General features: G+C 41.3%; 1 protein-coding gene across 3 annotated transcripts in view; it reads left to right on the top strand.

The window, feature by feature from the left end:
* The window catches only part of fam131bb (family with sequence similarity 131 member Bb), a 43,183-nt gene extending 21,580 nt beyond the window's left edge, over window positions 1–21,603 (top strand). Inside the window, exons 4-10 of one of the 3 annotated variants that reach the window (XM_036135121.1) lie at window positions 6,103–6,138; window positions 6,530–6,623; window positions 11,107–11,331; window positions 11,435–11,575; window positions 13,809–14,137; window positions 17,283–17,546; window positions 19,635–21,603. In XM_036135121.1, coding sequence (XP_035991014.1) covers window positions 6,103–6,138; window positions 6,530–6,623; window positions 11,107–11,331; window positions 11,435–11,575; window positions 13,809–14,137; window positions 17,283–17,546; window positions 19,635–19,856 — 1,311 coding nt within the window. In that variant the 3' untranslated portion in view covers window positions 19,857–21,603. Of the gene's footprint in view, window positions 1–6,102; window positions 6,139–6,529; window positions 6,633–11,106; window positions 11,332–11,434; window positions 11,576–13,808; window positions 14,138–17,282; window positions 17,547–19,634 lie in introns of all 3 variants that reach the window. The other 2 variants (XM_012875195.3, XM_012875196.3) reach the window with 2 other exon arrangements.
* Window positions 21,604–23,187: the final 1,584 nt, after the last annotated feature.

Here is a 23,187-nt window from a genome sequence, read left to right as displayed (position 1 = left end):
TGAATGGATTTAGAAAAAAAAAATACAGTAGATAAAATGTGAAAATTGTGGCATGCATGTGTTTTAGAGAGAGAGACGGATAGTTTTACCCACTCTATTTTCTGAAATAGCTGAAGCTCAGTCTGACTGAATGGTAAATATCTGCAGATAGAAAATCTTATGTAAATCTTGCTGCAGATTCTCAGTTGGATTTAGGTCCGGACTTTGACTAGGCCATCCTAATACATAGACATGCTTCGATCCAAGCTGTTCAATCTAACGTGGCTCTGATTGTATGTTCAGGATTGCTTTCCTGCTAGAGGGGGAGCCACCACCAAGTATTTTGCACCATCTAATACGTTTGCTGTCAGGATCGCCCTGTAGCCCATTTATCTTTAAATCTGACCAGCCTCCCAGGTTTTTTGCTAAAAGAAAGCTTCACCTGCTGCAGTTTTTCCTTTCTTCCACACATTGCCTCTTCCATGTAGGTCCAAATTTTCCTTCTGCATGTTTGCTCTGCCCCTTACATACTTTAGCTTGTGACAAACTGCAAATACGACCTCTTACGGCTTTGGTCCGGCTTTCAACCCTCCTCCTCAACTTTATCCTTGACCTGTTTGCTGTCTTTCTTGGTCCTCATGATGCTGTTTGTTCACTAATGTTCACAAAAAAAGAAAAAACCTCTGAAGCTTTCACAGAACACCTGGGCTTAGAGATCCTTTTGCAGATAGATGACTCAGTTTACAGCGTAGGTGATTCCTGAAGACAATTAATTGCACAGGATTTTATTTAGGAGTACCAGAGTAAAGGGGGAACAAATACAAATGCAGGCTTCCCTTTGTAGATTTTAATCTGTAAAAGGAAATATTTAAAAAACCATTTATCATCTTCCGTCCATCTGAAATGACACTCTACTTTGTATTGGTCTGACACATTTCAAAGTTTTTATTTTATATAAAGATTAAAAGTTAACTTAGCTAAAGGCAGAACATTCAACATTTATCAACTTTCGTCATTTAAGATCTTTAAAATTGAAACCTTTTTTTTAATCCAGGTTTTGACTGAGCCAGACTCTTATTTTGAAGACCATATATCAGCCTTATTTTAAATGCATGAATTAAACTTCAAACTCTGACTCCTATGAAACAATTTGTTGATTCTCTTTTAGGTTTTAATCAGAGAGGACACATTTCCTGAAATGATGTAAATGGTAAATGGACTGAACTTATATAGCTCGTTGTTGTTTCCCTTTTCACTGTTTTGCTCAGTGACCAGGTTAAGTACAGTCACTGCAGCAGGACAGTTACATCCAGGACAGTGTGTAGAGGAGCCAAAAATTTTACTCAAGTAAGAGTAGCACTACCTCAACATATTTTTACTCAAGTAGAAGCAAAAATTAGTCAGCCAAGAAATTACTCAAGTACTCAGTAACTAATAATAACAGCTGATGGCTTAATGCTTAAAAATGATGCAATTGGACAAACAAAAATATGAGGTTATGTACAAGTTCTGGTATTTTAAAGACAAAAAATAAATAAATAAAAAATACAAAGAATAACATAATTGCAAAATAACTAATTCAGGCAGAAGAAACACTTTTCTAAATAATTTTTTCAACATTAAACTTCAAAGCAACACTTACAGCAGTTATTGTATATAGAGTATGTTTGAACAGTGCAAAGTACTTCCAATGACAATATTTACTATTTACTGAATTTGACCTCCAAATGGCTCAATGAGCTCAGAAGATAAAAAATAACATTAAAACAACAAAGCCTGTGTACAAATATGAAGTCTCACTTTAACATGAACTCTAGGTTTTTGTCTCTCTGGTGCATTTTTGGTTAAAACAAGTATTTTCTTTATTCACGAAGTTACTCACAGGTAGAGTAGCCAGAAACTTTACTCAAGTAAGAGTAGCAATACTTTAGTATTAATATGACTCAACTAAAAGTAAAAAGTACAGTGCAGTAAAACTACTCCTAAAAGTACATTTAGTTCAAAAAATTACTCATGTAAATGTAACTGAGTCAATGTAACTAGTTACTACTCACCTCTGATGATAATGTAGATACCTCTGAGGATTTGGCACATTCAGATAATGTGAGCAAGATGTTTACTAACAGCGGTTGTCCTGTTCCATGATTAGGGAGCGACTTAATCAGTCAAAAATGGCATAAGTATATCAATTAATGGAAATAAAGCTTACACTAACAAGAGATCAAAACGTAGCAACTCTTATTTTTTTTTTAGCTTATTAGCTCATTTTTGAAAATGACAAACTTTACAGCCGTCTTCAACCTCCATGTAAGTCACTGATTTTGCAGATGTCCAGATTGGCACCCTTAATTAAGATGATCACTGCTTCTATTTGCACCGACATGAGCATCTCCAAAATTTTACTTATCTGTCACTTGGGCCCTGAAGAAGTTTTTATTATGTGGAAAGAGGAGTTGGCACACCCATATATTGAGCCGGCATCCCCTGCATCCTGGTGACTATAGGGAGACAATGTTTCGTGTTTTCCATTGCATTTAATGTCTCCCTAAATATTTCTAATAATTTACTTGCATTTTAATCGGCTGGCAGGAGGAAGGCGTCGCCCAGGGTGCTGTTCATGTGGGAACCGCTACTGTGCTCACTAGCTCTAATGTGGGAAACTCAGCTTCATGTTCTGAGCTACAGAGCCTCTCTTTTTAAAGCACTTTATTTTTTACTTGTGTAACGGCCTTTTGCAATATGGATGCACAGTTACAGCAGCACTTGCACTGCACAGAGTGCAGCACTCGGTTAAATTAATCCTTTCTGTTGATTCTGCAGTTCTTCAGTGTGGACCTGAATTTATTTTTATTCCCATTGTGAATGAAATTTGCCACATGTGGCTACTTACATTCCCATTTGTTATTGTAAATGTCTGCTTGTGTTCAGATCTCCCCCAAAGTAAAGGGATGTTTAAGATTTTTTTTTTCTGTGTTGGGAGAAGTTTTGTGAAATATTTATGAGTTTTTAGGCAATGTGAAGCAGTCAATGTAATCTCAGTTTTAAGAAGCAAGGAGGAGGTCTGTTAGGGGAGCTAGGCTAATTAAAATAGACTCCAGAGTAGCAAGCTGTTATCCCACATGACTTCAAAAGCCAACTGAAACATTTTAACCAGTGACATATTTAAAATATTTCCTCAGGATTACTTTAATGTCAGATTTCTATTCACTTTGACACATTATTTTCCTAAACAAGGGCCAATCCTAATTTGGTTCATTTGAAATGCTTAAGGCTTGGTTGTAGGAAACCAGGTTTCACGATGAAACAATTAAGACACAAATTGGTGTAAAAGTTTCATCCATCCATTTTCTGACCCAGTTAATTCCTCGTGGGGTCACAGAGGATGTTGGTGCCTATCTCCAACATTCACTGGGCGAGAGGCGGGGTACACCCTGGACAGGTCGCCAGTCTGCCGCAGGGCAACACAGAGACAAACAGGACAAACAACCATTCACACACACCCAAGGAAAATTTAGAGAGGCCAATTAACCTAACAGTTATGTTTTTCGACTGTGGGAGGAAGCCAGAGTACCCAGAGAGAACCCACGCATGCACAGGGAGAACATGCAAACTCTATGCAGAAAGACCCAGGGTTGGATTTGAACCCAGAACCTTCTTGCCGCACGGCACCAGCGCTACCCACTGTGCCACTGTGCACATGTACACATGCCCAACTGACCAAAAAAACCTGCCTAGATGAATAAATCATATTATTAAGAAACTGGAAAAATAATCCAGCCCTTCAGCTTCTTGCTAAATTCTGTCCAGCTGTTATCTTTAGTAAATTTCTGAATTCAGCTAAAGTAAAGGAAACAAATTATCTATGTGTGATAGGCTGCTGGTTAGGGTAACTAAAGATCTACATTAAAAAACTGTCTACTGACTGCTAAGCTGCAGTTCACGTGTTGAGAAAACACGGGTTCATCCCTTTGATTTAGGAGCTTTTTTCCTGCCTGGAGGATTCGCATAGATCGACTGATCCTGCAGCAACTGAGCTGAAGATGGAGGAAAAAGCAGCCAAAAGGTCAAAAAAGACATTTAGATGACCTTCAGAAAGACTCGAGAAATACTGACCATTACCACGTGAAACAATTAAAAAGTCTGCTTTGAAATAAACTAAAAAGAACGAAGGTGGAACTTTAAATAAATGGACAATTTTGATGTAGTATCACAAATTATAAGGCCAAAATGTGCCTGTATTGGGTCTGTTATTTGTCAGAGACAAGAGCTGATCACAGACACCATACTGTTAAATTAGAACCTTGCAAAAGTATTCCGCAGTGTTTTTATAAACAACTTCACAGTTTGTCATGTTTCCAACACATACATCATTGTATTTTACTGGGATTTTATCTGACAGAGCAACACTAAACAGGGAATAACATTTGTGAAAAGGGAAAGGCTCCACCGCACCATGATGCTGTCGCTGCCGTGCCTCACTGTGGAGGTAGCTCGTTCGTGGCCTTATGCAGTGTTCTTTTTTTTTCCCGTTTTTCCTCTAAATGAGGCGTTTTACCTGCAGGCCAGAAAGTTCAGTTTTTGTCTCATCTGACCAGAGCACCGGCTCTCTTCTTGTGGCTTGCACTTGATGTTTTAAGGTGCAACATAATGAAGAGGGGCGAAAACGTATGCACGCTTTATCACAGTTATGCTCCATCCTGTGTTAATCTATCACCTAAAGTTCAAACAAAACGCACAGCAGTTTGTGTTTGTAAAATTACGAAATGTGAAAAATGCTGGTGAAGATTCTCAGTCATCCAGGTCATGGTCGTTCCAAAAAAAAGTAAAAAAAAACCCAAAGCAACTGGACTTGTTTTCCGTAGTTTGAAGACGTTTCGCTTCCTCTCCAGAAAGCTTTCTCAATTCAAAAATTCTGAAATAATGTGGAGTAACAAGCTTTATACTACTGCCAAACAAAGGCCTAGCAGTGGCTTAGATAACATGCAAATTCAACCGAAACTGGTCCACTCCTCTGTAACGGGGAGTCGTTAGGGTTAAGCCAATAACAACCCTAACGACCGCCCATTGCTAAGAGGTGGACCTGTTTCGGTTGAATTTGCATGTTATCTAAGCCATTACAAGGCCTTTGTTTGGCAGTAGTATAAAGCTTGTTACTCCACATTACTCCAGACTTTTTGAATTGAGAAAGCTTCCTGCAGAGGAAGCGAAAAGTCTTCAAACTACGGAAAACAAGTCCAGTTGCTTTGTTTTTTACTTTTTTGAAATGTGAATAAGTTCAAGAGTGGGCTATTTCGCCAGAAAACCCCATTTTCAAAGGCGCCACAAGTATCTCAGAACCACTGCAGGTTACAGCACTGGTGTCCAAATATTTACATAAAACGGCTTCAATCCATGTGCAGCAGTCCAGGAAAAAAAAAAAAAAAATTGGCTCACCCACGTGAGAATGCGGTTGAAGAGCAGATCTGCGTGTTGCGGTTGTGTTATTACCGCTGCACCGTGTGTCAGTGCACATCGACGGCTCGGTGAAAACATTTCAGCCGGAAGAGCACCAGGGCCCCTCTCTCCGCTGATAGAGGGGAAACAGAGTAGCAGAAGCTGCTGCTTATCTGCTTTGTCCTCGTCGTCTGAGTCCACCTTCTCCCCGCTCACACCCACCCGTCCTGTTAGCCCCCCCCCCCCCCCCCCCCCCACCCGTCTATCTGCAGCATCAGATACAGATCAGCACGCCACTGACATCTCTCTCTAACACCCACACACAATAGTCCGCCGGCGTTCATGGCTTCTGGCAGCACATGCAGCCGAAGAGGAAACTCATTTAGCCGCTGCGTCTTCACGCTGCTAAACATAACTAAGCAAATATGAACTGATCCCTGTTTAATCCCCCCCCCCCCCCCCCCCCCCCCTGTCATTCTGGTCCTCTGGAAACTCACTTGTACCCGTCTCTCTCCTTTCATTTTTCTGCCTACCTCCTTTAATTTGGTCCCCTTCATCCGCACGTCTGACTCTTAAACCAACCCGGTGTCTCGCTCCTCCTCAATGCATGTGGATGTTCTGTCACTCTCTCTCACTCTTTGCTGCACCCTCTTTCCCCCGTCCCTCCCTCCTCCCGTTTCTCTTCCTCAGCATGGACGTTCAGAGTTTTCATGGGAAGGAATCAATGTAAGTGTCGTGGCATTTCGTTCCTCCATCTACGACTTTTGCTCTCTTTGGTTTCAGTCACCCTGTAGCTGCAAGCTGTCTCTCCATCCTGACCCCCCCCTCTCACCCCCCTCAGCTTTATACTAGACCCTATGCTTTACCGTAGTGGTGCACAGTAGCGAGCACAATTCGTTTTTTGTTTTTTTTAGTTGACTTGGAGTGAAGATTTGGGTAATACTGACTTTTTCCTTTGTATTAACCCAACATCTCCATCACCTCTCCTCACCACTCACCCCTCTCTTTATAAAACACACCGTGTCGATGTCTTTGTGTCTCCCGTCACGCCATCACACGCTCTCTTTTTCTTCCCCCCCGTCCTCCTCTTCCATTCCTCTCTCTTGTCTCCCTCCAGCTGTCCATGGAGGACACCACATCAATCCTGCCTCGGCTCAAGAGGAACTCAAATGCCTATGGCATCGGGGCTTTGGCTAAGTCTTCTCTGTCAGGTGTGTCAGGTGTGTGTCTGTGCTGCTTCTGGTAAAACGTCCCCATGCTGGCTCCGCCTCTCAGCGGGCTCAGGAGTCAGCATGGTACCCTTCAAAAGGGTTCCCCTTCTATCACTTCCTCCACACGCTGACACATCTGCCGTCAATGGCTCCTCAAGAGGCATTGATGGGATAAATCCACCATAAAACGCACAACATGCGCACACATTGCATCATCATGCAGCTTACCGCTCTGAGGTAGAGTGAGCCGGATGTGTACATTTTGCAGCGGATTGATTTCTTGTTTTATTATGTAACATTAAAGGCAAATGACCAGTCCCACCATGTGTGAACCCTTCAACTATCCCAGAGAACAAAGCAAAGAGATTCTGGACTTTTATCAACATTTAGATTTACGTAATCGGTCGTACTAATGAAAATTAATCAAAGTTTATATGCATTGTTTATCATTCTAAAATCAAGTTTTTGTTAAAAAGGCAACAAAATAAGCAAAATACCAAAGATGTTCAATTGTGCAATCCTTTACAACAGCTTGGGAGGGAGAGGGGTATTCGGAATAAGAAGCTTTTACGTAAAATACAGTCCTGAGCAAAATCCTAAGACCGGGGAACAAATGACAAGCATTTAGTCATTATATCGAGTCAGCAAATTATTGGAAACTGCACTCGAGTCGTAACAGCTGTTGGTGAGCTGATCAAAAGTTTAAGGCAGTAGCATTAACAAGAAATCGACATTTGTCATAATCTATTTATGACTAGAGGAAAAAGCTTTTTGAGCGGCACAACCCAGGCCTCCTATAACGATCCAGCAGAGGTTGGCTGCAATATGACTGTAGCTTTAAAAAATCTGGAGGGTTCTTTGAAATAAATAAAAAAATAAATGAATGAGGTGGTACACCAAGCAAAAAAAAAAAAGAACCAAATGATCTATTGGGATCTTGGGAATGGATGGCAAGCGAGGTTTAGAAAAGCTCGTGGAAACTTAACACAAAAACAAATACTTTAGCATAAACAGAAGCATTTAACACAAACGAATCTGGAGGTGATCAACCAATCAAAAGTGACTTTGGGAAACGTGTCATGATGTCACATTTAAGAGCCAACAAGAAAATATGAACTTACTAATTTTTGTATCCCATTTTTTTTTATATTAAGAATCAGTCTTTGTAGATAGAATACAATCTCTGCCCTAAAGCTGCTTGCGTAAAAAAAAGGCATGCTTACATTTCATTCATTTACTTGTTTAAATTATGTAGGGACTTGTGAATAATTCTTTAATCACTATTTATAGTTTATTATGGATAATTTAAAAGGCTTTAAACAAAATAAAAAAAAAATCATGCACTGTGGAGCTACTTTGCAATGTATTTGCAGGCCTTCAGCCAAGAGCGCAACACCTCAAGGTCATAACAAAATCTTTAAGATTCAGGGAGTTTTTCAAAAAGTTACAGCGAGGATATTTTTTTAAAATCCTTTAAGAAAACAGCTTCATGTAGGAGGGGTTCGTGGCCACTACATTTTGTTTTTCTTCGTGGAGTGGTCGTGGTGTTCTAGTCCAGTTGTGCCCTGGATGTTTTCCCCCCGTGTGAAGTGCTGTGGTAAAGCGGTTCAGTGCAGTGCTTTCTTTTTGGTTTCCGCCTGCTGTCTTTTGTGCAGTTCGCCTGGAAGCTGCAGTTCAGTGTAGTGGAGTGCAGCTGTTGTATCGTGTGTCGTGGTGCTGATTTGTTCAATAATTTACTCATAAATCTCACCCCCACATCCACGCACCAGCATCAGAGGGGAGTTACAGTTCATGTCGTCATATGTTGGTCAAATGAAATGTAGCGCAAAGCAGGAAAGGAAATTATTTCCTCTTTGAAAGGGGGGTAAAAATGTATTTTCAGCAGCGTTGAGTCTGCACACAAACCGCGAGGAAAACAGGGAGCAGTTTTCTGCTTATCCAGCGCATCATAGCAGAGGTGTGTGTCAACAAGCCAAGCTCTCATCATTCACGCCACGCAGCCACCTCACCCCAATTAACTTGCTCCATCCCATGATGCACCTGTGTCAGGAAAGACACATGCACTGCCTCCTCTCCTCCATGCACCGTGACCAGGTGAAGTCTCATTAAACACGGGGCTGTCGCCTCCACAGAGACCAATATTCGGCAGTTCTAATAATCCATGCTAATGGCCACCCTCGTTTACCCACACACACACACTGATCAGCAGGATTGGACTGATTTTTCTTTTATTTTCTTTTTTGTATCCCGGTGTAGCTCTGCTCAAGCTGCCAGCATTTATTTACCTATTTATTCATTTTCATGCCTGGAGGAGTTCAGTTATTCAGTGTTTTTTTTTTTTTTTTTACCGGTGCTGGGACTAGAATGTAATTACCATAACAACAAAGTAATTAATTAGGACTGGTAAGGTGATCATTATGATTTTTTTTTTTTTTCAGTATGTCTCCTGACTTTCTGAAAATATTTGCCCCTAATTTCTGTCCAGTCTATGTACCTGACCATGACAGCATAATGTGCAACAAGGCCTGAAAAAAACTAAAGTACAGTGTTAAAATCATTCTTTTGATAAATAGGACAAAACCAGGAAAAACCCTGTCTTCTAGTTTTTCAAAACAGTAGCATCAACTTTTAGTTCTTAGGTATTTAGGAACTACCTTTTTGGCATTAAAATTGGTAAGTTTGTTATGGGGCTTTAAGAACAGGGCATTTGCAAATGCAAAACCCCAATCCAATTCATTAAACTAATTGTCATGCCTATGAAGCAAAATATCATGACAAGTTCCATAAGCATTGCCTCTTCTGGATTAATATTGCAATAATGGCCAAGTCAACGAGCTCACCATTGTTTGCCGCAGTGCTAGGCTAATGCTAGCATGTTTGATCTCTGTTTTCATAAAACATGTAAACAATTAAAAACATATTAAAATGCATTTAAAATTAAATGAAGTTGACTCTTTAAACCTTTCGCTTTGCGTTTGACATTGTAACGTTTATACAGTGGTCTTTCGATGTCTTTGTGCACAACCTGTTCCCACACTGACAATTTTCTGGGCAGAGCAAACCAGAGCAGATCACACATAGACGAGGAACTGCAGTTGCCAATATTTGACTGTGATCAATAATTATATAGGGGGAAATCACATTGTTTGGGAAAACCCAGGCTTGCTAAATAAGCAAAATGTGCCAATTGTACGACGGATGGATTGATTTTATGTTAGTGTCATGCACCACAGGTGCCCAGCCCACATGGACCTATAAGACACAACACAGAAAAACATACAAAAATGAAATGGCCACATATAAGTCACAGGTGCTACAAAAATTTCAATACATCTTTAAATGTTTGTACTCAACAACGACACAGCACTTGTCTTCTATCTGAGGCTTTACAAATAAAAGTAGGAAATGGAGAAAATATACCTGTCATAAATACCGAGAAAGCCAAAATAAATATGCGTTACCTCTATTTATACATTCGAATAAGGAAAATCTCAAATCAGAATACAGTGGACAGTAAAGGACAAAATGATATTCATCTTCCACCATATTAAGGTCACAGAAAGCACAGACTCTCTTCCACCGCAGAGGTAGGCTACCAGCTCTAATCTGGGCACAAAGAGGTTGTTTTTATTTGGGATAACTTTAGTTTTACATAGGGCTTTTACATATGTGTACTGTTTACAAAACAGTATTTAACACCATGATTTTTTTCAGTGGATATGCAAATAGGCTTACAATCACAGAGGGTACACCAGCATCAGGTATCCAAACAGAGACCTTGATCCCATGTTTAGGATAGGATTGGGACAGTCCCAGCTAAAAATATTACTTTATGTTAAACTGCGTTATCTTTGGTTCTTTTTCCGTATATTTCACCAACCAAATAAAAAATAGTCTTTGTGCCAAAGATCTGAATTATAATCACTTCCATTTTTTTTTATTTTTAAAGCCTTTTTACACCTCAATGCCAATTGTCAGGTACTGGATCGAAGATGAATGGAAAACCACCCAAGGTTGTAAGAACATTTTCAAAAGGCCTTCAGAAACCCAGAGGAATTACTGATTGAGATCACTTTAAAAAGAAATCAGGATGTCCGAGCACTTTTCTACTGGACTTTATCTTCTGGCAATATTTAATTAAAGTTCAACACTGGTCATCTAATCACAGGCGTCCAGTTTTTAACGCAGTTAATCAGTCCAATCCTGCAAGACATCAATATTTTCACTCATCATCACAGTTTCCATCATTCAAGCAGAAATATAAACATGACAATAACTTAACTATTTACTGTCTCTTTCCTCTTCTTTCTCGTTATTTTTCTATTCATCCAACGTTTCACCTCCACATCTCATCTAATCCCTGCATCTTCCTTTTTTTTCTTTTTTTTTTTTTTGCCAAACTTCTCTCCCAACCTCCTTCAAAACCACCGTCCCTCTCTGTGCTTCCTCCTGCCGCGTTGCACGCTTTTTCCTAATCGATCAGGAGTCTCCCGCACCATGAAGGAAAGAGTAACCAAGCCCACAGCCATGGCCCAAGGTCGTGTTGCTCACATGATCGAGTGGCAGAACTGGGGAATGCAGACGGTCGGTGCAGGAGGTATCCCCCAGTCCCGCATCAGCACCCAGGAGCGGGAGAAGGAGCGGCGGGCCGAGAACGACGCCTACAGCGACCTCAGCGACGGAGAGAAGGAGGCTCGGTTCGCTGCAGGTGGGGAACGAGCCCGCCGCCAGAAGGCCGGCACACAACAGGGCTTTGTTAACTGCAGGTCTCAGTTGTGACCGGGGTCTGTTTCCTTGCACTGCGACCTCAGGCATCCTGCAGCAGTTTGCGATCTCAGAGGCGACGCTCTTGGCGTGGTCGTCGATGGACGGAGAGAGCCCACGGTCGGGTTCAAACCAGGGCAGCGTAGCTCACCTGAGCGAGGTCAACCAGGAGAGCATCACCAGTCGAGGTAAAACGCGGCAGAAAGCGGCTGTTGGGATAAAAAAAAAAAAAGCCAGGGCACACAGAGCAACGTTCAGACTGGCTGCTGAGCTGGTCTGTCGTCAAAGCTGCTGTTAGGGCATCCTGTTAAACATTTAGCTCTTAAAAAAAAAAATCACACATACGATGTTGTTTTTATTAGTCTTTGGATAAGAAAGTAATTAAAAAAAGATGAAAAGCAAGATCTGACCTTGTTTTACATATTCAACAAAGGACATTTACAAAAATTTTAACGTGGGAAAAACATTTGGGACACAGGCTGAAATATCTGCAGTGAGACCTCTCCTGCGCCCATCTGCCAGTTTCTGACGTCGCTCTGGGGAAAATTTACCCCACTCCTCTTTTAACGGACTTGTTTATCTTCCTTTTGATTGTGCAGGCATGCAGTTTCAGATCAACAGCATTATCCTGCTGGAAGTAGCGATCAGAAGATGTTTAAGCAGGGATGGACATCGTGCTTAACAACACAAAACTTGGCTTTGCCGTTTCAGGAAACTGTAGCCTCGGTTTTCTGCTCTAAGTGAAAGTCTGGCTAATAGAAAGATTTTGTACCACTTCTTGCATCATTATGTTCTTGTCTTCTCTCTAACAACATAAATAGCTGATGCAGAAGTGATCGAACAGAAACAGATAGAGAGAAATGTTCAATTATTGTTGTTTTAAGAACAACATCTGACCAGGTGGATCACATCCAAATGGCATTTGTAAGTCACTAAGCATCGCTGTAATTGTAAAAGACATTGGACTGATGCATCCCTGAAATTATTCATTTAAACAAGAAAGCACTGATTGGATAAAAAAAAAATGTGTCCGATTTTAAAATTTTATCAAAACATTACCAGAAATGAATATAAACCTGGTGAACTAATTTATTTGTCGTTTCTTTATCGACCTCTAATTTTGAAATGTCTGCCAAAGGTCTGGATTCTGTCATTTAAAAAAGCAACGCAATCTTAAACAAAACTAAAATATATTTGGGATAATATCAGAAATTTTACTGCAGTAGACTGTGTTTATCATTTACATAATGCAAACAGGTTTGGCTTTCAAGAACGGGGAGTGATTTCCTCTGGCAGCAATTTAAATACACCACATTAAATGCGGGTCTCCATGCATCAATAATGCCTCATTTAAATGTGGGTCAACTGTGTCGGTGCGGAGAGTCACTGTTTGCTCGGTGAAGTTATTTAAGGAAAAGATCTTTTGTGTCCAGTTTCAGAATTACAAGGTCATAAAAACTCATGTTTGCACATATTTGGCACATGTAGTGCCCTTTTAGCTTTTATTTTCCCTTTTTATATAATTATATTTCAAATGTCTCCTTTGAGAACAAGCAGAAATGAAGTCCAATTCCTAGTTTGTGTTGATGAGCCTGGCAAATTAAGCTGATTTTGATTCCTTCAAAAAGCAGCTAAAGTCCTCTTTTTAAATTTGCTTTTGGTTAATTCTTCGTTCTGTTGTTTGCTTTTAGCTGTTTTCTCTTTCTGCGACAATCGTCTTTGAATGTGCGACAGAAATAAAAATGTGCTTTACGTTTACATCCTTAACGTTACTTTCTCTTTAATCAATTTAAAAGAAGTAAAAGTCTGCTTCAAACTTCAAACCTCTCCCTGCCCCTCTGATAAAGTTGAGGAGGATAAGGATTTAACAGTCCTTCAAACGGGTTTTTTTTTTATCTGAAAGTTTTTTCTCCCTGTGGCCTCACATTTGTGAGTGAAGTTTTTTTAAACCATCCCAATGCTTTAAGAGATTATTGCATTTGCCTCAGATCATTCAGTAGTAGTAAAACTGATAGAACATGTAGAACGTCTTTTTTTTTTTTTTGCTGTTTTAACTCCTCTGCTTTAACACATAACTTCTCCTGAGTGAATGAGAGACAAATAAAAGTGGTTAAAACCAAAGCTGTGAGCAGATTTGCAGTTTGACTGGATTGACAACTGGGCTTTTGTTCAATTCAGTCGACATGGAGTAATTTCTGCTCGGTTCTCCCATATTCAAACCGGCCTTTACCCAACAAATCAAGCAGTTTTGTAGCTTAATTCTCAGTAATTTGCCTCTAAGGATTTTTTTTGGTTTGAACCAGAAACCTGCTGCATGACGTAAAGACATCCTTCTCATCACGTTGCGTTTTTTTTTGCTCCTCCACACATCTGTTCTCGGCGCTCCAATAACAGCTGCTGCGTTTCCAAAAATCTTTCCAGATCAGATACTACACCAGTCCTCAGCAGAGGTGTGGCCTCGCACGTACGTTTCACAGGGCCACTACTGCCTCTCGTCCTCCGACGCCTGGGAACCGACCAACAACGACCCATCCGGCGTGGCGTCTCCGCCGGCCGGCTCCTACATCATGGGGTCGGACGGCTACGACGGCCAGTCGGCGGCTCACCTCCTGTCCCAGCAGCAGCAGCAGCAGCAGCAGCAGCAGCAGCAGTACAACCTCCAGCAGCAGAGTCAACTCCAGCAGTTCCAGCAGCTTCAACAGATCCAGCAGTACCAGCAACAGCAGCTGCTGCAGTATCAGCAACAACAGGTGATTGATGCAGAGCAGGTGGACTCTCAGCGGTGAGCCGCTGCCAGGAGGAACATTAACCGGAGAGAGACTATATGTGGCTTGGGTTTAGTCCAAGTCTCCGTTATGACGCATGGAAGAGCCGCATCAGGCCCCCCTAACGAAGAAGCTGTGCAAATATTTTTGCAGTTTTTCAGATCAGCTCACTCCTAGTTATTGAAAACTTTCTGGTTGAGTCAGATAAATAAATTATTGATCAAAAAATAGAAGCAGGCAAACACATGTCTGCTGCCTGAGCTGCAGGAGTTGAAGCCCATCCAAAATAATGACCTTTTTAAGGGGCAGGGAGAGTTTCTTTTTAAACAAATACAAAAGCATCCACCCATTATACGCGTTTTGCCGCGTTACAACTGTGAACTGTGATGTATTTTTTTGAAATTTCATGTGATAAACTGACACAAAGAAGAATATAATTGTGGAGTGGAAGACAAATCATGGCTTTCCAAATACTTTTACGAATAACCTGAAAAGTGCTGCGTGCGTTTGTGTTTGGCCCTCCTGAGGTAAAACAGGATGCGCCTGTCTCTAGGCAGTAAAATTAACTCTTTCTACTCTTTTTTTTATTAAACAGCTCAAGCTCAGTCAGATTGGATGAGGAGGTTTTGAAGTCTTGCCAGATTTTCAGCTGGATGTTGGTCTAACTGTGCCACTCTAACATATTAATATGCTCTGATCTAAAGAAAAGTATCCCCACAGTATGACGCTGCCTCCACTATATTAAAAAATGTGGAATATTTGAATACTGCATAAAAGTACAATATTCTTTGGCAGTCATCTCAGAAAGGGAAGTGTTTGTTTTATAGAGATTCGTTACACATAGAGTAAAATATTTTAAGCTTTTATTTCTTGTAATTTTGGTGATTGGAGCTTAAAGGTAAAGAAAACCCAATACACCAATATTCAGTGTCTCAGAATATTAGAATACCACATTAGACCAATCAAAAAAGGTTGTTTTAAGCACAAACGTCAGGCTTCTGAAAAGTATGTCCATTTCTATGCAGTCAATACTTGGTTTGGCCTCGTCTGGCATGAATTACTGCACCAATACGCCGGGGCATAGAGGCGATCAGCCTGCGACACTGTGTAGGTGTAATGGAAGCCCGGCTTGCTTTGATAGCCGCCTTCAGGTCATCTGCCTTGTTGGGTCTGGTGTCTTTCATCTTCCTCTTGAGAACAGCCCACAGATTTTCCATGGGCTTCAGGTCAGGCCAGTTTGCTGGCCAATCAATAACCGGGACGTCATGGCCATTGAAGCAGCTTTTGGGCATCTTGGGCAGTGTGGGCAGGTGCAAAGTCCTGCTGGAAAATAAAATCAGCATCTTCCTACAGTTTGTCTGCAGAGGGAGGCATGAAGTGCCCTAGGATTTCTTGGCCGATGGCTGCCTTGACTGTGGACCTCAGAGAACACAGTGGACCAACAACATGAAACCCAAACCATCACAGACTGTGGAAACTTCACACTGGACTTCAAGCTGCATGGATGATGTGCCTCTCCACTTCCTCCAGACAATGGGACCTTGATTTTCAAATGACAGTCAGAAAACAGGACTTTGGACTTTGGATTGCTTCTGACGTTGTCTCTGGTTCAGGAGTGGCTTGACACGAGGAATGCAACATTTGTAGCCCATGTCTATTCTTCTCCAGCCCCAGTCCACACCAACCATATTTCCTCCTTCCACTCAGTTTTCTGCTTGGACACAGAACTCTGTGAACAACAGGCTTCTTCAGCAGTGACCTTTTGTGGCTTCCCCTCCTTTGTGAAGGGTGTCGGTGAGGATCTTCTGGACATCTGTCCAGTCAGCAGTCGTCCCCATGACTGTGTCACCTATTGACCCAAAATGAGAGACCATTTAAAAGCTCAGGAAAACTTTGCAGGTGTTTTGGGTTGATTAGGGCGTGACACCATGTGGTTCACACGATCATTTTTTTCACAGTATTCAAACTTTCTTTGAACTTTGGGTTTTCATTACTTGTAAATTAGTTTAATATATGAGTTTCACTTTCTGAAAGAACTGGCAAAATATATTGCACTTTTATGCAACTTTCTTTGAGCTGCAGTAGTATGTTTCACTGTGGGGATGGTGCTTTCAGGATTATGTGTGATGTTAGTTTTCTGCCACACAATATTTTTGCATGTTGGCTAAAAAAGCTCAGTTTTGGTCTCCTCTGACCAGAGCACCTCCTTCCACAAGTTTGCAGTTTTCCCAACATGACCGCTAGAAATTTACAAATGGAACCTCATATGACCTTCTTTCAACAACCACATTTTTTCTTTGCACTCTTCCTTAAATTGTGAGATTCGTGGAGTCGACGACTGATAGTTGTCCTGTCAACAAATTCTTCTACACGAACTCCTCCAGAGTTATCATGCCCCTCTTGGCTGCCTCTCTGAATAATTGCTTTATTGCATGTCATGTCAGTTTAGGTGGACAGCCATGTCATTGTCTTCTTAGATGACGAGTCGAACAGCTCGAGATTTTTTTTTTATAACCATTTTTTTATCACTAAAAATCGTGTGTAGCTGTGTCTTTGCCACTGCCACGTCTGATTTTTTCCCCCATTGAGGGACATTAAAGGAGTTTCTTATCTTATCTATGTTAAATTTGCTTTTAAGTGTCTTTCTGACCTGCCTGCTGTGTTCCTGGGTTTCCACAATGCTGTTTAATCACTAATGTTCCCTAACAAACCTCTGAGGCCTTCATCGAGCAGCTTTATTTACACTGGGGTTATAAAAAGGAAAAGGGAGTTGTTTGCACTTTTATTTAGGGGTATAACGGTCCAGGGCTCTGAACACAAGTGTAGCAGTCCTTTTTAGTATTAGCTATAAAAACTTTAGTTTACCATGCATAAATTTATAAATTACGCAATACTTTGTGTTGGTTTATCACTTAAAATCTTAAAATACATGGAGATTTGTGGTTGTATTGTGATATAATGTGGAGAGCTTTAAATGTGTAGGAATAAAAAAAGTATACAGTAAGGATTATCACATTTAATGAATATATTAGCTTTTTAGATGACTATTCGTTATACGTATACAAACAAGCAGCTAATTTAATGCCCTTTGCTTCCCCCACATGGCGCTTCCTGATCGTCGTGTTTCCAGGCCCTGGACCACAGGCTGCACAGCGCCAACCACTCTCTGCAGGCGACACCCAACAGCACCATCCACAGCCTGGTTCATCACGTCCACCCTCCGCTGGTTGATCTGTGGAGCACGGGGCAGATGGAGGCCTATCATGCAGAAGCCGGCGGCTACATGGGCGTGGCGGCGGTGGTGGAGTCGGGCCTGTGCGTTCCAGCTGGAGAGGAGGTGGTGGGAACCGAGCACTCGCCGCTGCTGGAGCAGCAGGAGGAGGAGCAGGTCAAGGTGAGGATGAAATGTTTATTTTTATCATAGAAGATTATCTCCTCAGGAATTAATATCTGACTTTGGAGGATCTGTACAGACACACACACACAGATGGTGTATTATTAATAACTCCAAATTCAAGGTTAAATAATTAGTTCAGTTAATCCGTTTATTCCAGTATTGTAGAAATTGCAGCAGAAATGTTTGCCAAAAATCAAGGTTATATCCGATGACTTGCAACTCTATTTGTTTTATGCACTGTGTCAAAACTGTAGAAAGAACACATTTAATGTTAAGTCGCAGACGTTTAATTAGTTTATAATGTGTTCACTCACTTTTTTATTTATTAGTTGTTGCAGCTTTCTTCTTGTTTAAACCAAACCAAACTCTCGGGATAATTTCCTGTTTGATAACTTTTGTTTCTCCTGACTCAGCAGGACCTTTAAAAACTGTCTATTGTGAAGTATTTGAAGAATAAAAGTCTGTTAAAATTATTATTTTTAAGTATGCTCAGTTCAACACATTGTTTAAATAGATTGCAAATTGTTGTGTGTTTTTATGCATGCGGTGTCAACCAATTTAACTGCAAATCTTAGCAAAGATGAGAAAAACTACTGAAAATAAATGTACTGAACATTTTTTGTTAATTTATTAATTAAAAAGCTACCCTTTAAAGTCTTCTAATTAGTAATTAGAGCAAACTTGTGTGGTGTTTATTCTGAGTATAAATGCAGCTGTTCTGCAAAGGCCCTCAGAGGTTTCTCGGAGAACATTAGAGAAACAAACAGCATTAAAAAGACCAAGAAACAGCCGACAGATCAGGAGAGAAGAAGAAGAGTTTGAAGCTGCAGTTAGCTTACAAAACAATATCCGAAACTTTTAAAAAACATCAGAAACATCATTTACAATTCAATCCAGGCCTGTGGTAACTCTGGAGGAGCTGCAGAGATCCACAACTGAAGGGAGAGAACCTGGGGATAGGACATCCGTAGCTCCGTTTCCACCACCTCGGTTTGGCCACGCTCTGCTCGGCACCACCCAAATGTGAGCACTTCAGCAACAGTTATAGTCGTGCACAAATCTGGTCTTTAAAAAGTAAAAGTGGCAAAGTAAAAGTAAAAGTGGCAAAGAGACAGCCACTATGAAAAAAAAGCCCAATAAGTCCTGTTTGCAGTTTGCTACGAGCCATGAGGGGGACACAACAGGTGTGTCAGATTCGATCGAAATGCAACTTTTCGATTGACATGCTTAAACCTATCAGTCTGACCACATCATCTGCGTGGTGACACATGATGACGGTGGCATCATTCTACGGGAATACTTGTCATTAGACTTAGACTTAGACTTAGACTTAGACTTTCTTTATTGTCATTTTGTAGCACAGAGTGCATACAGAACGAAATTTCGTTTTTTCATACAGCTCAGAAAGATTGCAGTAACTCTACAGGATACCTTGCAGTGAATTTACAGTACAGGATAAGAAAAATGCAGTGGTAAATCACAGTCAAATACAGGATAACTTTCAATTTATCCCATTAGCAGGGACAGTCAAGCTGGCCAGATGTTTGGAGCTAAATAGTGGCTCCAAAAGACAATTAAAATGGTTTAGATTAAAGCATATTCACGTGTTAGAATGGCCCAGTCAAAGTCCGGATCAATTAAGAACCTGCGACGAGCCTTGAACCGATCTCAGCCGCTCTCCAAACCTTCTAAGTGAGCTTGAGGTGGTTTGCAGAGGAGAAGAGACAAAAATATTCACCTCTAGATATGTAAAGCTGATAGAGACGTAAGTCAAAGCTACTGGAGCTGTAACCATGGTGAAAGGTGGCTCTGTGAAGTTAAAAAGTTATGCAAAAAACACAACAACTACAAACCAAGCACTGTTTTTCTTTCTCTCCACAAATATGCACAACTTTGTTTGTTCAATTGCTTTAAAATTACCCCAAATTACAATGAGGTTTCTGTTTGCAACGGGACGTTCGAGACATTTCAAAGCGATCCAGATAAATGTGTTAGGCACACAGTAAAGCAACAGGGTTGCTCATATGCTTTATGTGTGCACATTTATGCCAACTTTTTTCTGTTTTTAACCTCTTTCCTGATCAGGAAGAAGATATAACCCTGTCCCTGGAACAGGAGTCGGCCATGTTGACTCCACCCACGCAACAAGGGGATGCCTCTGGAGGCAGTAGTCCGGGGCAACCGCCGGCAGAGCCAATGACAGAGCGGAAGGCCTCCGATGTCACCTCTGGTCTCATTCAGATGCTGGAGGAAAAGGAAGAGGAGGAAGGGGAGGACGGGCCACCTGTCTCCATGACCACCAACTGAGCTCCTGATCGTCAAAAGACTCCTGTGTACAAACTAACCTGGGAGTCGGCAAGGGATGAGCAGCATACAACAATATATATCTATTAATCCGTTCCTTTTCAGGTATCAAAAACTTTCTGGTTTGAAGGTGAAACTCGCTACGAGACACGAGCTCACGCAACGAAGGACACCTCTGTCTTTGTGAGCCTTACGTCCCAGAGGTTTGAAAAGTGAAGTGAAAAGCGAAAACACAGCAGAGGAAGAGGAGGCGGAGAGAAACCAGACTGTGATGAAGAGGAGGGGAATGGAAACCTGCATGTTTTTTTTGTTTTTTTTTCCTTTGAAGACCAACAACTCAACCCTGTCTTTGTCTTACGGTGAAAATAAAAATCGAACATAAATCAGCATAAGAAGAAGAACATTTTTTGGTAATAAAGCAAAAAAACAACAACAAAAAAACAAAAATAACAAAAGAACGGTAAGGGTGCGATGAGATCTTAAAGGTTTTCTAAGGGAGAGCTGCTCTGTTTACAGCCCTTGCTCAACACGTTTCATTTTCTTCTGGGATCACACACTCGCACCCCGGCGCTACAAAAAGCAACCCAAGCAATTTCACACATGCTTTAAGAAGCCTCAGCATTTCAGCGAAACGCAGTTCAACTCCCTCTGAAATCAAATCCTCCGGTGACGACGCGGCACAACCCAGGGGGCTCTGCTGACTGCACACACCCGACCCTGCACAGTTAAGGATTGTACTGTAAGATAGCGTGCTTCCTACTCTTTCTTCTCTGTATGCATGTCCTTCAGAGTACCACGGAGTACCTGTAACTATAAAGCACTGTAAAAGACTTTGCACTGAACCCCCTGCAACCCCCCCTCCAGGTGGGACGGAGACGGCGGCATATGCGACTTCAGTTGGGATTTTGTTGTTCCTTTCTTTTGTTTGCACTAAAGCAATCCAACAGGTCAGAGTTCGCCTTTGGACTGTTGGCGTTGACGCAGTTCCCGCTCGGACACCCCAATACCCGCCTGAGCCACTTCGCCGCGCAGGAACACCCGGCTGCTTTGTTTTTCCACACAGATCCTGACACGCCGGCGATGTTGACCACTATTATGAATGTACTGGACGACGGAGGTAAGGGGGTGGGGGCCGGGGCGGTGCGCGAGCGCTGATGGGTCACTTCGGCCCACACCGTCACACACATGGACACGGAGATATCTATATTGTAACCAGCAACAGGCGGAGGAACCCACAGGCCTTCGGAAAGACGAAACAAAGAAAGACCAGTCCGGCTCTGCCGTTAGGATGTAAATACAGTATGAAGAAAATTGCCTCTCAGTCACAGTCACGGCTGTTCCTTTTTTTGCAGTATGATTTCTTTATTTTTCTACGCCTCTTGGGTCCTAATTTATTTTTGGGGACTGCGCTCAAGCTCGCTTTTTTTGTTCGTTCGTTTGTTTTTTTTTGTTTACAGCTGCACAATTATATCTGAAACGGACCGAGCACGACTGGGACCCAGTAGCTGGTTGAGCTCAATCAGGTAAATAGGACCGAAGACTGGAGGCGGAACAAGACTGCTGTCTTCCTGCTCATCGGCACTACTAAGAAGCGGCTCCCTGGGAGCGTGATGTGCGAGGAGCAGGTTTTTTTCTTTTCTTTTCAACATCAATTTCATTTTTTATTTTTTTTTTAGGGAGGAGTGCTTGTTTCCCAGCAGGAGGAGTTAAGCTGCGCCGCTTGCTTCTCTGGGAAACACCTTCTCTCGCTTTGCGGACTGTGCGAGACACTTTGAGGACGAAACCTGCAGTTTATTGACTCGAATGAATTTATTTATCGAGTGCTTCTTTATGCAATGTCGGGGGACAACATTTATTTTTCTACTGCCTTGTTGAGATCCCTTCGAGTATAAGTTAGGATAGGTGTCAGGCCTGTAAAGCAGACTTGTTTTTGGGTTTCGGTTTTGAGCACAGAAACGGATAGTTTGGCAGCTCCTGGAGGGAAATACCCGAACACTGCCTTGCAAAAGTATTTGTGTCCCTCGAAGCTTTTCATATCTTGTCACATCGAAACCAAAAACTTTGATGTATTTTACTGGGATTTTATGTTGGAGACGAACACAAATTACTGCATAATTGTGAAACGGAAGAAAAAAAGAAAATTATTTTAAATTTGTTTTACAAACATTTAACAAACTGGAATCTGAAAGGTGTGGTGTGCATTTGTATTCAGCCCCTTTATGATTATACCGCCAAATAAAATCAGGGGTCTGCAACCCGTGGCACCAGAGCCACAAGTTACTGTTTGGACCAGAGCGGCTCTTAATAACGTTGGCTGAAATGATAAAGAACCAACTGCTGTTTTTAATTAGAGACAAAATAACAAAAGCAGGTTTTGGAAGATTTTTTCATTGAATAGTTGCATTGAATTTCCACAGCAGAATGACCAGTAAGTTTTTCTTTTTAAATCTATTTTTCTCGTCACTGGGTTGGACACTATGCAGTATTTTATACATAATTTCGACACCGAACCTCCCACAGAAGAAAATGTATCCATCCTCTTATTTCAAAGGTTTTATGTTTTCCTTTAGTTTAAAACCTAAACATTGAAATAAAATGGTGTTACTTTATAAAAGACAACACATTTCCTAAGGTAGATATTTATCAAAAATCAAAAGTCATCTTGTCTTAAATAAAATGATACATAAGCGGCTCTACCTGAGTTTTATTTAGTTGGACTAAAGGCAGAAATGGCTCTTTGGGTTGTAAAGGTTGATCTAGTGGAATCAGTCGCCTTCAGTAGTGACCTAATTGGTCCACATGTACTATAAATCCAGCGATTTTGTGAAGGTTTCAGAGTTTTTTTAAGTGAACATTAGAGAACAAACTACATAATGAAGAACGAGAAACACTTCAGACAGTTCAGGGAGAACGTCAATCGAAGCAGCTAATGGTGTCTCTGGAGGCGCCATAGAGATCCACAGCTCGGGAAAAGATGACAAATAATTTATTCACTGAACAAATCAGGACTTTATGGAGGAGTGAAAAGAAAAAATGAATTTTTTTCTTAGAAACAACCAAGAGGACAAAGGTGCTTTGGTTAGATGAGAACCAAAAACGCACAAAAAAAGCTATGTGTGGCAGAAAAGAGCTGTGCATCACCTGGAAAACCTCATTCTCTCAGTGACACACGGAGGCGGCTGCATCATGCTGCGGGGGATTTTTCTGCAAAGCCGGTTCATGTGTTAGAACGGCCCAATCAAAGACCAGACTGAAATCTATCAAGCCCTTAAAAATGTTTGCCCACTGACGCTTTTTATCCTTAAACTCATTTGCAAAGAAGAATAAGCAAAAA

Source organism: Fundulus heteroclitus, chromosome 3, assembly GCF_011125445.2.
Source record: "Fundulus heteroclitus isolate FHET01 chromosome 3, MU-UCD_Fhet_4.1, whole genome shotgun sequence".
In the NCBI taxonomy this organism is placed as follows: domain Eukaryota; kingdom Metazoa; phylum Chordata; class Actinopteri; order Cyprinodontiformes; family Fundulidae; genus Fundulus; species Fundulus heteroclitus.
Note: the sequence above shows the minus strand (reverse complement) of the source record. Positions and strands in the feature narration are given on the sequence as shown.